At 41.2% G+C, this 12,721-nt stretch overlaps 1 protein-coding gene across 2 annotated transcripts in view; it reads right to left on the reverse strand.

The window, feature by feature from the left end:
* mgll (monoglyceride lipase) overlaps window positions 1-12,721 on the reverse strand; it is a 49,018-nt gene that overhangs the window by 34,429 nt on the left and 1,868 nt on the right. The window contains exons 1-2 of one of the 2 annotated variants that reach the window (XM_085393574.1): window positions 12,344-12,687; window positions 668-774 (exon numbers count right to left, since the gene is read on the reverse strand). In XM_085393574.1, the coding sequence (XP_085249700.1) occupies window positions 668-774; window positions 12,344-12,582 (346 nt within the window). In that variant the 5' untranslated portion in view covers window positions 12,583-12,687. Of the gene's footprint in view, window positions 1-667; window positions 775-12,343; window positions 12,688-12,721 lie in introns of those variants that run through there. The other variant, XM_085393575.1, reaches the window with a different exon arrangement.

The raw sequence follows: 12,721 nt of genomic DNA on the forward strand, positions 1-12,721 counted from the left end.
TCAAAAAGTTCACAGTTTAGTACCATGATGAGCCAGTTTTTAAACTTTGATGAATCCACTCAATCAGCCTTTTCAGCTGATGAACAATTATGGAAAGTCTTCATGATTTTTGATTGAATAGAATGCGTTAAAGTACCAAATACATCTTTTCACTCCATTAACAGCGGCCCTTCTGTGGATGTCAACATGGGAATTTGAAGCCTGTGCAGTTCTATCTATCGCAAGAGTTTCATAGTTTCCTTAATGAAAAGATTTCGAGAGTGCTATTAAGGGTGATCTTTAACAGAGATGTTGTTTCATTAAACCGAAACCCAAAGCCTAAAGCATGCTGTGTCTTGTCTGATTCTTGTGTGGGCTCTTTTCTTTTGCCAAGAGGTCAGTTGGATGTTTCTAAACCACAAGTCACAAGTTTCATTATTACAGCCAGCCTTGAATGTGAAGTTTTCCTCGACATGGCATTAAAACAACAAAGCAGAGAGGCAGTGCCGTGGAACAACAGGGGAAAATGAAAACTAATTAATTCTCCCTGATAGCCTTAGTTCTCCTTAGTGATGGATTTTCTGTGCCAGTTGCTTTGCGTGCAAACTACCGATAAAAAATGAAGGCAGCCATATGTGTAAATGCATGGATGCAAAACAGCACTGTGATTTACGTGTTTGTCACTCACCGTGGTCGTGTGCAAATACCAGCAAGGAGAGTTCTTTCAGTCTCTGTGCCATCTCATCATATGGGCCACAATGTTCCCCAGCTCCATGGGCAATAAATACCAGAGCCCTGAGAGGAAAAAACACACAAAAAAATAGTTTAGCTCTTCACAAACACAGACCTTTATCCCGTTTTTTGTGCAGAACCGTACTTCCTAGATTTCCTGATAAACTCCTACACTGACCACTTAAAATGGGGTTAAAGTAGAATTGTTCGTGGATGGAAAAGCATCATCTAAATGTAATCTAAAAGAAACCTATTAACAGTAGGATTTAATTCACGCATCTGCCCACCACTTACTTGACTGGATGTGCATCAATGTATTTGCGTACGTGTGTCAAGGGGGGATTGTGAAGCCAGACATTGGGAAAAAATGGCAGATAAAGAATGGCAGATAAAGAATGGGCAGGCTGTGTTTTCAGAGATAACAGCTATCGTCCATCTGCCTGCATGCCTGCCTCAACCAATCCCTTCCTCTTCAACTCAAAACAGAATCAGAGGAGTCCAGTAAAACAAAGAGTGAACCATCACTGCTCATCCATTTTCATCTGTTTCTTTTCTTGCTGCTTATCCGTTTGGAGCAGGACACAAGTTGGAGCCTGTTCTAACTGACAATGAGCAAGAGATAAGGTACACACTGCACATGTCCATCACAAGGATAGCATAGAGACAAAAGATTCATTAGCTCTAGAAGTTACACAGTTGACAAGTATTTCTACTGCATCCCTGCACACTGTCAGTGATGTGTAACACATTTTCAGAATCTTACACCAACATACTGTTCTTCAAGCATGTAGAGACTTGCTTAACGCCTCCCTAAATATAACAAAGCATCATTTCTTCTTCTACACCCAAATAGACAATTTTATATTTCAAACATTAAAGGTATTTTGTGACATGAGGCTATTAGTTCCTGTGTACTCAGAAAGGGATATCTTTTGCTAATTAACAGTCTAGTCTTCTCCTGTCAGACAAGTTTCTTTTAAAAGGTTTTGCCTCTGCTATCGGTGCATATTAAGCAGCGGAGCGGCACCGAAATGCTCAAGCGTTTTTTTCCATTCTAAGCAGCAGCAGCAGCAGCACTGAGAAGGCTGTGAAAGCTTCAATCAGCAGCAGACAATTAGCCCAAATGTATTCAGAGGGAGGGGAAAAAAGGAACCAAGTGAAACAGGAGGAAAGGAACTGAAAGTTTGAGGCAAGCTGAGGGGTGGATGCAGAGGAGTATAATAGAAGAAGATGTTCATCAGGCTTCATTAGCAAATTTCACTAACAGTTCTTTTCCTTGTTTTTTTTTTGGGAGAGAGCCGTCGCTTCGGGCTACATGTTCCTCGGCTCGCAAAAAAAAGCATGTGTGTGAATGACCATCTTTGTATGAGAATAATATTGTGTAACACACATGCCAAGGGGCAGCAGGGGATTATTGGGGTTAGTCTAAGCTAACCGTAAAGACAACTGCATGGTGAACAATAGGATACACGCCCTCTTTGCTAATTTGCTGTCTTTGCTTTTCAAATGCCTCCTATGTCTGTGGGATCTTATCATTTTCTTCCTCTTTCTTCCAGTGTCCTCCGTCTTTCTCATCCTTCAGTAGGTTTTACTGTAGCTTAATGGCGCTTCATCTGTGTAGCTACTGTCTGATGGCAGCTAACAGTAAGAGATGTAAGGATTTAACTGAATCTTAACATATGTTTCTATTCATTCAACAGCAGGAATCTCCAGAAGAATCATTTTCAGAAATATTCAGGCCGCAGTGATGTGTTGGGTCAGCCTTGCAAAGCAAGCAATTTCACTTTGCTAAATGTCTCCTAGGAAGAGGCAGGAGGAGTTCGCTTGAATCAATTACTTGCAAATAGTTCAGAAGACTGTGGTATTTTGACATTTGACTCTTTGTGAAATACAAACTTTACCTTTAACTGAGTGGACGAGTTCTCGCTACAGAAGAAGAACAATAGGAGTTTCAAAATATCAAATGTTAGTCACGTGCACTTTTGGATAACTGGATTAGACGATATCTGGAATTTACACTTTACACTCATACAACTACACGAACCATTCAAGCCATAGGTGCATATTGTATGTCTGAGAAGACACACATGCGATATACAACTTTGAATTGGAGTTTTCACAGGACTCTGTGCAGTCCTGTTGTACGGCCCAGATTGGGTCGAGCTTTAGCTTTCGGACAGATCGGCTCACATTAACTCTAGAATACGTTGGTAGGGAGGAGCTCATAGTCAATTCAGTGACTGCAAGGTGCCCACATGCTGTAGCTGCACAACAGGTCCAAATCATCCACCCTCCACCACCATGAGTTTTTTGCACACAAATGCTATGTTTAATTTTTTGCCAAAAATGGTGCTGTGCACTATGGTTAAACATCTCTACTTTGGTCTCGTCTGTCCACAGGAAAGAAGTCTGTTGCAGTTCTGTATGTTGAATCTGTATGTTGAATTAATGATGTTTAGAATTGGAAGTTTTTCTCTTGATGTCTTGAAAGCTGGAGCAGCTGCAAATGAACTCTAAGCTGTATCCTGGTGTGGCTCATTACACTTGCATGATGAATCTTTTGCATAATGAATTAGAGCTCACATTATTTCATACATGAAGCTGAAATACTTAAATCATACAAAAAAAAGAGACTTTTCTCACCCCTTCTCATTATTTCTTTTTATTCTGTCTTTTCTCTCATGGGAACCAGAGACCCACTTGTCTCTCACACAGTTTTAGCTGCTGGAACAGCATGGCTTATAACCAGCCTTATTAAAACACTCATGCCTCCCACTGGCTCTACTCAGAGCTACTCTAAACAACCACAGGCCTAAACAAAACCAAGGAGCTAATCCCCTTAACACAATGCTGATGGACTACAAGCAAGATTATAGAACCTACCAGCAGAGCTCAAATTCTCCAGTTCAAATGCAAAGTTAAATCATTTCTGGCATTTTGATGCTCGCAAACAGTAAAACAGAGGACACAAATAAGTCCTTGTACATTTTTCCACAGGAACTCTTGCCACAGGATTATTTATGCTGTCTGGCTCTAGGCATTTAAGCATGTCACAGAGCTTAATCTGAGAAAGCCTCACAGCGATGAAATGTCATTGGATTAAAAATAATGCACAATACAAGTACTATATGGGGTTTGCAGTTGGTGTCCTGTCAAGTTCTACATTTTTTTTTTTAACAGTGGTCTTTATAGAGAGCATGCCTTTTGCACAGCATGAGATTATTTTTAATGCAACAGGTGACTGGAAGAAATCTAGGAACCAAAGCACCTTGCACTGCTATACAAGTTCTTTAACTCTGCAACATGAAATGCAGTGGTAGAAGACACACAAAGACTGCATTGTAACAAGTCTGCTCGATTCAAAACATTTCAGACCTTCAGACTTTCGTATGAGTCAGTAACTTCCAAGGTGACAGGAAGATTTGATGCAATCCCAGCAAAACAAAGTGGATATGACAGAGAAGAACGATGTGACAGGCGGAAAATTACAAGGAGGTTTGGAGAGAGAGAAACTGTGACAAACTGCTATGGAAAGCTACGCTAGAAATGGTGGTGTTATTATAGAAGGTGTGCAAGGGTGTGCTTGACAGTAAAAAACACACACGCAAACAGACAACAGAGCGACTGCTGTGTGATGGAAAGAAATGGAGGCAGACAGACTGCAGGCAGTCTCATCAGAAACCCAGTAAACATGGTTGAGACAGCAATGTTATCTTGAGGGTAAAAACTGGTGGCAGTATGATGGCAAAACACTGCAAAGTGCACGTACTAAGGACTGGGCCCCTGTCATGCTCATGGGCTCAAATATTTTTAATTTGGCTTTCTTCCACTGATCTTTATGTTTCTGTGGATTCTTTCTGACTCTCTTACTCCAGACGATGTTGAAGGCAGACTTATATCTCAGAGGCCAACGCTGCCGTTTTTCCACCAAGATTAAATATTGAGGAGAGACGGTCAGCCGACAGTTATTTAATGTCAAGATGTTTACCGGGAAAGTTTACACCAGTGAAATGAAAACTCAAACCAGAAAAAACAGCTAAATATTTACGGTCTTTAGATAAATAATACTCTTCTGCACCGTGAAACATTTCAAATAAAAAAACGATCAGTTCAACTAAAGAGCGCACATGCTGTTGAAATTCCAACAAATGGTATTAATTTAATGTCAAACAGCCCGTTGTTTGTGAAAGGTTTAAAAATGAAATGTCACAGTACATTTGCCAGCTGTCTACTTTCAAGCAGAAGGACATCAGCTCAGGCATGAGATGCACATGTAAAGCAGGGCTTCATATCAAAAGATAAATGAAGTGAACTGGTCTGCACAGTCAGCGTCCAGTGCAAAAACATCCTGAGAGGAACGACGTTACCATACATGAGTTATGGGCAGCGTGTGTAATAATGGCTTCACATTAACATGTTAACCTGTTCCTCTGTTTCATACAGTAAACAGGAATAAATGAACCACAATTGTTTCACCTTCCACTAATCATGTTACTTTTAAACTGAGTGAGCAGGGTTACAGTTTAGAGCCTGTGCATACAGGTGGATTAACCATTACTGAAACATAAAGAAATTATTTTGGTAATCACCAATACTAATTCAGGACAGCTGTAGCATAAACTTTGGTGGTCTAATAAATTTGATAAGCACTCTATATCAAAATAAAAAGCAGAAAGTTCAACTTTTAACACTAATCCACAATGTAAAAACACTGATTGCTGTAATATTTTGTCATTGGCACAGAGAGTGTTAATGATGGATTCAATCCCCCTCAGCATGGAGGACACGAGTAATGCACACAAAAGCGTTTTTTCCTATTGCACAACTTTTCTCTTTAAAATAACCCCAAATGGTTGTGGCCCAGCCATAATTTGATTTTAGCCACATGCTTTGAATTGTTAACAAGCTGGAATATTCCTCTCCTGTCAGGTTTCTGGAGACTGAGAGAGTCAGTCAGTCCCTATTTTGGTATACCCACAGGCTCCTGTGGTGCTGCCTATAAATGTAAATAGCCATTACATTATCACACTCCCACCTCTTAAGCATTTACTGGAGCTTCACACCAAACATGCTGGACACCGTCTGAGCTGAAGAAATGTACTGAATCTGAATTGACCAAAAAACTGTACTTCCGATATTAAGACTTTTACATCTTCACATTTACACGCATACTTTGAGCTGTCACAAAATTCTCTTGTGCCAAGACTGAAGCACTTCCCCAGAGTTTTATGGGGCTTGACTGCTCATGAGGTGCACCATCTCTGACATCGTTTTAAAAGCAGAGCCACACAGCTACTGTGATAAACTGCACTGTACTCATTTTGTACCTCCTGATTACTGCGGCAGCTCGATTGTGATTCATTCTTATTTTGTCACTGTTCTGTCTGTATCCTTCTCCATTTTTTTGAAGTGTCTTGTTCAGATTTTTTATTTAGTAGAAATTATTTTCCCCAAGGAGCCCAAATACAGACATGCAGATAGACCAAGAACACTGGAAATCATTGGAACTAATGCATATGTCTGAAATATGAAGCTATTACGATTTTGAATAATTTGACATTTCAGTCATATTGCACAGGTATGCACTTACACCTGTTGCATATTTGTTCTTGTTTATAATTTAAACCAATGGTGATGTAATGCTATAGCACTTCATTTACTATCTTACTGCATTTTAATATGTTTTTTATCACTACTTGCTGTTACAATGCATCACTGTTATCATAAGTGTTACCAAATTACCTACCATAACCACCTGAAGTGGCTATTTATGCTTTCAATTGGAAAATCCATGGCTCAACTCATTTTAATGTAAAGGCTGCTGGAGGTGATAATTATGCAAAAATGATTACTTACTGTTTAGTAGATCACTTGGAGTCAGTTCTTTTTTTTCTCTCTTTTCTATATTAATTTACAGTAAATTATCCCAGCTGGCACCTGGAATCACCCATTTGGGAAATTTCACATGGTGCTCATATTTTATACTCAATTACTCAGCCTAATTTCCCCCCAAGCTCCAACACGAAAAGAAATACGATGCAGTGCATCTTTTGTCTTCATACTGTATCATGGATACAGTGGAAATGAGCAGCGAGGAAATTAAAGAGGCTGACCCCAGAAACATGAACACACAAAGAAGCTTGTTTAGAGTTTATCAGCAAAAAAGGCTGATAAGACCATGGCCTGTTTACACAACCTGTGCATACACCGATCAGGTATAACATTATAACCACTGACAGGTGAAGTGAATAGTCCTTACTATCTTTTTATCATGGCACCTGTTAGCGCATGGGCTATATTAGGGGACAGGTGAACATTTTGTCCTCAAAGTCGATGTGTTATAAACAAAAAATGGGCGAGAGTAAGGATTTAAGAGAGTTTGGCAAGAGACAAAATGTGATGGCTAGACGACCGGGTCAGAGCATCTCCACAACTACAGCTCTTGTGGGGTGTCAGTGTCAGTCTGCAGTGGTCAGTATCTATCAAAAGTGGTCCAAGGAAGGAACAGTGGTGAACCATCAACAGGGTGATAGGCAGCCAAGGCTGACTGATGCATGTGGGGAGCAAAGGCTAGCCCATGTGGACCGATCCAAAGCACGAGCCACTGTAGCTCAAATTACTGAAAATTTCACAGACCCGGCTCTGGAGGACTGGGGGTCCGTGAGCAGTTTTGACTGTTGTTGTTGTTGTTATTGTTGTTGTTATTATTATTATGATGATGATTATTATCGTTATTATTTGGTGATGTGTGTGTCTTTCTGCACAATGCTGTGTTAGTCTGTGTTCCACTCATTATATGTATAGGCAGGGTGTGGGTGTGTACATGTGTGGCTGGAGGATGGAGAACAGCCACATGCAGGCCTGACGGGTGTGGCCCTGCAGGAGGACTGGCCACACCTGAAGTTCCTGCCACACACCTGTTGGTGATCAGGGCTCGTCGGGGGAGCTACTTAGGAGAGTGTTGGAGCTCCCGCCAGGGTTGGTGTTGATGGCTGTTTCTGTGGTTTCCCCCCCAGGTGGAAGAGTGGACCAGAACAGCAGCATGCACAGGGTGTGCGAGAACACAACAGCGGGGAGCACGAGCGCACACACACGGGATTCAAGGGAGCAACGGGGAGTTATTGTGTTTACAGCCTTCACTGTAAATAAAGTGCACTGTTTGCATCGCAGAACCATGCGTTTTGGGTCCTCATTCCCCCATATCCCCACAGTCTGCCAGCCAGACCGTGACAGAAAAACTGTAGCTCAAATTGCTGGTTCTGATAGAAAGGTCATAATGTGATGCCTGATTGGTGTACGTGTGCTGTATTCTGTAAAAATACAGGTGTACAATGTATGTGTGTGTGGTATACTAGTGTCCATCCGAGTAGTGGAAGATCTGTCAATCATTGTTTATATCCAAGTAGTCCACCCGTCGACTTTTCACCTACTTCCTGCTTCTAGGGAAAGAACTTTCAGAAGCCTTTGACCTTTGGCCTTTCCTCTAATCCTAATGTAAATAACAAATACTGAAAAAAATAAAGAACTATATAATATGGCTTTACGTTGTATAATAAAAGATAAAGCCAGTTAACAGCTTGTGAACATAAAAATCTATTCTGTACATCTGCATTCTTCATGCATCATTAAATGAAATGGCAACAACAGAGTGAAGGTAACAGAGCCTTATTTAACTTAAGAATGAAAATGTCTTATTTAGTACAAGTTAAACGTGAAATAAGATATAAAAACAGAGGAGCACTGATATGGTTTATAACAGTAGTCAGTGTTAGTGTTTATGAAACTAGTTTCACTCTGGAAAATGTTGAACAACAGCAAAGCCACCCTAGAAGTTACCTAAATTTCGTATATGTCCATCAGTCAGAGCGTGTGGCTATTGCTCCAAGCAGGATTATCTTGTTAATTAAACAGCAATAATCAATGATTTGTGGAAGCTTGATTCTGTACAAGCTCTACAAAGGTGCGTGGTGCTGGCTGCCTGGTAAACACCTGCATGGACATGCTTTGAGGAGCTGAAGTTTCCAGTGCATACATTTGCTTTCCAACCGTGTGCTCAGTTTCTGCTTCGTCACTAATCAAACATGACATGCAATAAACTACATGGCCCACACAGATATGAGTCATTAATTGCTGGCCTGCCACCATGGTTACAACACCTCTCTTCATAACTTTGGTGATGTTAACAGCCGTGGTGAAAGTAGCTGTGAGGTCACTTTGCCTTCATGAAATTCTCATTTTTATCATTGTCTGATTCACTGGCAAAAACAATGATAAATAAAATAATAAGCTGTAGTCCTAGATGATCACATAATGTCATTATCATTGCTACACTCTATTCATAACCACACAAACCCTTCGCTGTTTTTAATAAACTGTCAAAAGGAAAACACCCTGTCTGGAGATTCCTTTGATCCTCAGAGTTTATCTCTACACGAGGTGCTACTGAGGCCGACGTGAAACTATTCTTATCACAAAAGTGAAAAAGATAAATACTCCTGCTGCTGCTTTCAGGAACAATCTATTAACCTATAACATATTCAGCTTCCCCTAGGTACTGTATATACCAGTTCAGATATAGTTCTACTTAGATTACAACTGTAAGCCCTTTCTAATAACACATGAACACATAATATTGTTAAAAAGTTTCTGGCTAAGCTGCACTTACAAAGACTTAGACTTCACAAATTGGACACACTGTGTCACTTTGTGTTAAATTACTAATCTGATTACTGCAGTGAGTGGGTAGCTGTGAGCCTGTGGATCCATCATCCAGACTACAGAAAAGTCATTGTGAAACATGTAAAAACAGGAGAGAATTTCTTAAGCGTAGGCCGTACGACAGACAAAAGACTGAGTGCCGCTTTGTCCTCGGCAGTTGTACCTTCACTGTCCAACTTTGATTTTACAACGTGAGATTTAGATCACACTAAGTTTTGGGAGACGCTGCTTTTAACTCTGAACTAACAGGGATAACGTTTGGATATCCTGAAGAACATATGGATATCTTGGTGGTCTATTCAGTTCACCAAATCACAAAAATAATCCCTGCAAGCTGCTTTATAGTTTCAAGGTAAAGACCCTAAAGTAATACAGAGAACAGTTAGACGACCACCTGTGATCATTTAAAACTAATAAACCTACCTCGTCTAACGTACGGGAGCTGCTGTCTCAAATAAAGAATTTTATAAGTCTGGGTTTCACTGAAGAGTTTAAGCATCCTGTAAACATTTTAATGCAGCTTCTGGGGTTTTATTCACTTTACATTGCTAATAAACTGCTGATTAGGAGGCTGTAAAACGTTGCCCACAAAACACCAAGAAAAATAACTGAATTCAGCTATATAACTACGCATTATTGTATCAGTCTTTAAGTAAGAGTTGGGCAATACACATTACATCATTAAACTGACTCTTGCATGTCTCCCTGTTACCATCCCTGCATGCAGTTTTAGCGTGCTCATTGGCTGGCCCTCCAGTGAGAAAGCTCTTATATAAGCCAGGCAAAGCTCTGCTCTAAAAGTGTTACAACACAGAGGACTCTGCAGCTATTTTAATTCTGCAATGATTCAGCTTTTAACTTCTCTTACATATGATTAGGAGGAGAAATCATCAGCTGAGATGATGAACCACTGGAATTAATTTTGTTATTTATGTATTTTTGACACTGGGGACATTGGGGACCACAAACAACAATCATACTGCGTATTTCCAAAAACTCTATTGACAAGGTGGCTCTGGTGGCTTGTCCACCAGTCAGAGAGTTGGCTGTTTTATAGCTCTACTTGTTAAATGTGATCTTGCGAGACACTAAACTCAAATAAACTCACCTAGCATGTGCAGCAGTATGAGCCAAGACCAGATACCACATTTACAAGCCTTACAATATTGTTGGGTGATTTTGGTGTTTTCATGTGACTACAGTGAGGCTTTAGCTTTAGCCGTACAAGCAGTAATTTTTGTCCCACTTGCACATTTATGTTTTAGTAAAAGCTAGGATATAGAGCTATCTAGGCTTTGCTACTCACATACACAGCTATAAACACACAAAATATGTATGCGTGCAGAGTAAACATGCATACATTCACACATGCTGTGGTAAACTATAAGATGAAGATTATGGAGCAAATACACAATTTTACAGCAAGGGTGTAGACACAGTATGAGTTAATGAGTCGTTGCTCCCCTGAGACGTGTGGGTGAGCAGTAATAACTTGATTCCAGATGTTTGGTGGTACTTCCACATCTGTCTTTTTGTGCTCTCGTCCAGCATGTGACAGTGTGATTTGTAAACGAATGTGACCTCTGCGTTCTGTTTCATGCCACAGCCACATGTGCAGAGGCTGCAGACTTCAAAATGTTCGAAGTGTGTGAGTGATAGCGAAAGGGCCTGCAACAGCAGACTGCGGAAAGTTTCACTATCGAACCAGTCAGTGTGTTTTTTTAACAAACTCGACCCATTAATCAACCAGCTCTGTTGTCTGATGTCTCTTTGGCTAAGAGGCAGGAGTGCCATTTACACTCTTTCACACACCAGAATGCCGGATGAGTCAGGATTTGAGGCCTTTCGCACATGAACTATGATGCCGTTCACTGTTGCTGGGAAGGCGAAAGGAAACAACCTTAAAAACTCAAGCGTCTGCGATTACGGGGTGGACAAATGCTGATGCTGTAAAACCAGTAATTCCTCCTGCTGGGACAGGTTTTGAAAAGGAGCTGTCTGGAGCGACACTCTCAGCTCATTCATCGGTTCTCTCATGTGTCTCTACGAGCAGCTGCAGCTCAGATGGAAGACATGCTTGGCTCCATATGAGGTTTCTTAAACAGAGATGATGTATGCAGTCTCTGTATGGTTTTACATTTGTGTCAAGGGCTTCTTCTTACAAAAACACTTTTGATGTTGTCAAATGAAGCTTCTATGAGGAGAGATAACCGTGTGATATTTTAGCTTTGTTTAAAAAAGATCAGCTTTGCAGGCTTATATATAAATTCAAATCAACTGATCTTGGATCTGCTTTTTTGTGTGTGTTAATGAAGGTCACCATGGCCCAGTGTTTGTCACTGGTGCATCTGGTCACCCCTTTATGAGGAGATTAACACAATTAAAATGTCTCTGAGCATGGGTCAGACAATACTGCACACAGCCTGTTTTTAATCTTGGGTGCTTTTCAGACGATGTTAGGCCTCATATCACATCTGCAAGTACATATTCTGGTTTCTTGTACTAGCGTAGAAGATGGCGAGTTGTGATTGGAGAGCTCTTGAACTTGTTTAACCAGTCGCAGAGTTCCTTCTGGGAGGCGGTTTGAAAGTGAAACTTGAGTGAACTTCTCATTTATACAAGTAAATGAACTCAAACTGTTTGCACTGGTGCCGGTTTTACACTGAACGGAACAAACTCTGTAACTGTAGCTGAATAGTGGACTGCGCGCATGTCTGAAAATTAAGCGTCAAAAAGTCATCATGTGACTCACAGGAGAGCAATCATGTGAACACAATTACTGCACGTTTTAGATATTTTTATTTTCATTTTAAATGACAGCCGCACACTCCTCTGCAGACCAACAGATTATGGGCTAACAAAGGGACACACAGAGAGGGAACGCAGCCACACATTTAGTTGCCGTTTCACTGACCTTGGCTGACCGGTGGGTTCCCAGTAGCGGCAGAACAGGTGCAATCCGTCTGCGTTGACGATGTGCGGCAGGTCAGAGTAGGGGACTCCCTGCGGACTTCGCCGCGGAGCAGCTCCCGGCTCGGGCATGGAGGAGTCTGTAACAGAGACACGGAGCAGCGATGACAACACGTCGCTGCCGTAGAGGTAGCAGCTGAAGCCGGCGACGAGCAGGCAGGACGCGGCGGTCACGGCGTTCATTGTTGTTTTTGTTGTTGTTGTATTATTAGGGTGCCGTTCTGGATTCTAAGCAGAGCGCGCGCACACACGCACACACATAAACACACACAAGCAGAGGCTCGAGCGTCCGGCGTTACGTCACGAGACCATATGGGCTCTC

This window comes from Rhamphochromis longiceps, linkage group LG20, assembly GCF_057381845.1.
Source record: "Rhamphochromis longiceps isolate RC_006_pf linkage group LG20, R_longiceps_female_GT1.1, whole genome shotgun sequence".
Taxonomy (NCBI): Eukaryota; Metazoa; Chordata; class Actinopteri; order Cichliformes; family Cichlidae; genus Rhamphochromis; species Rhamphochromis longiceps.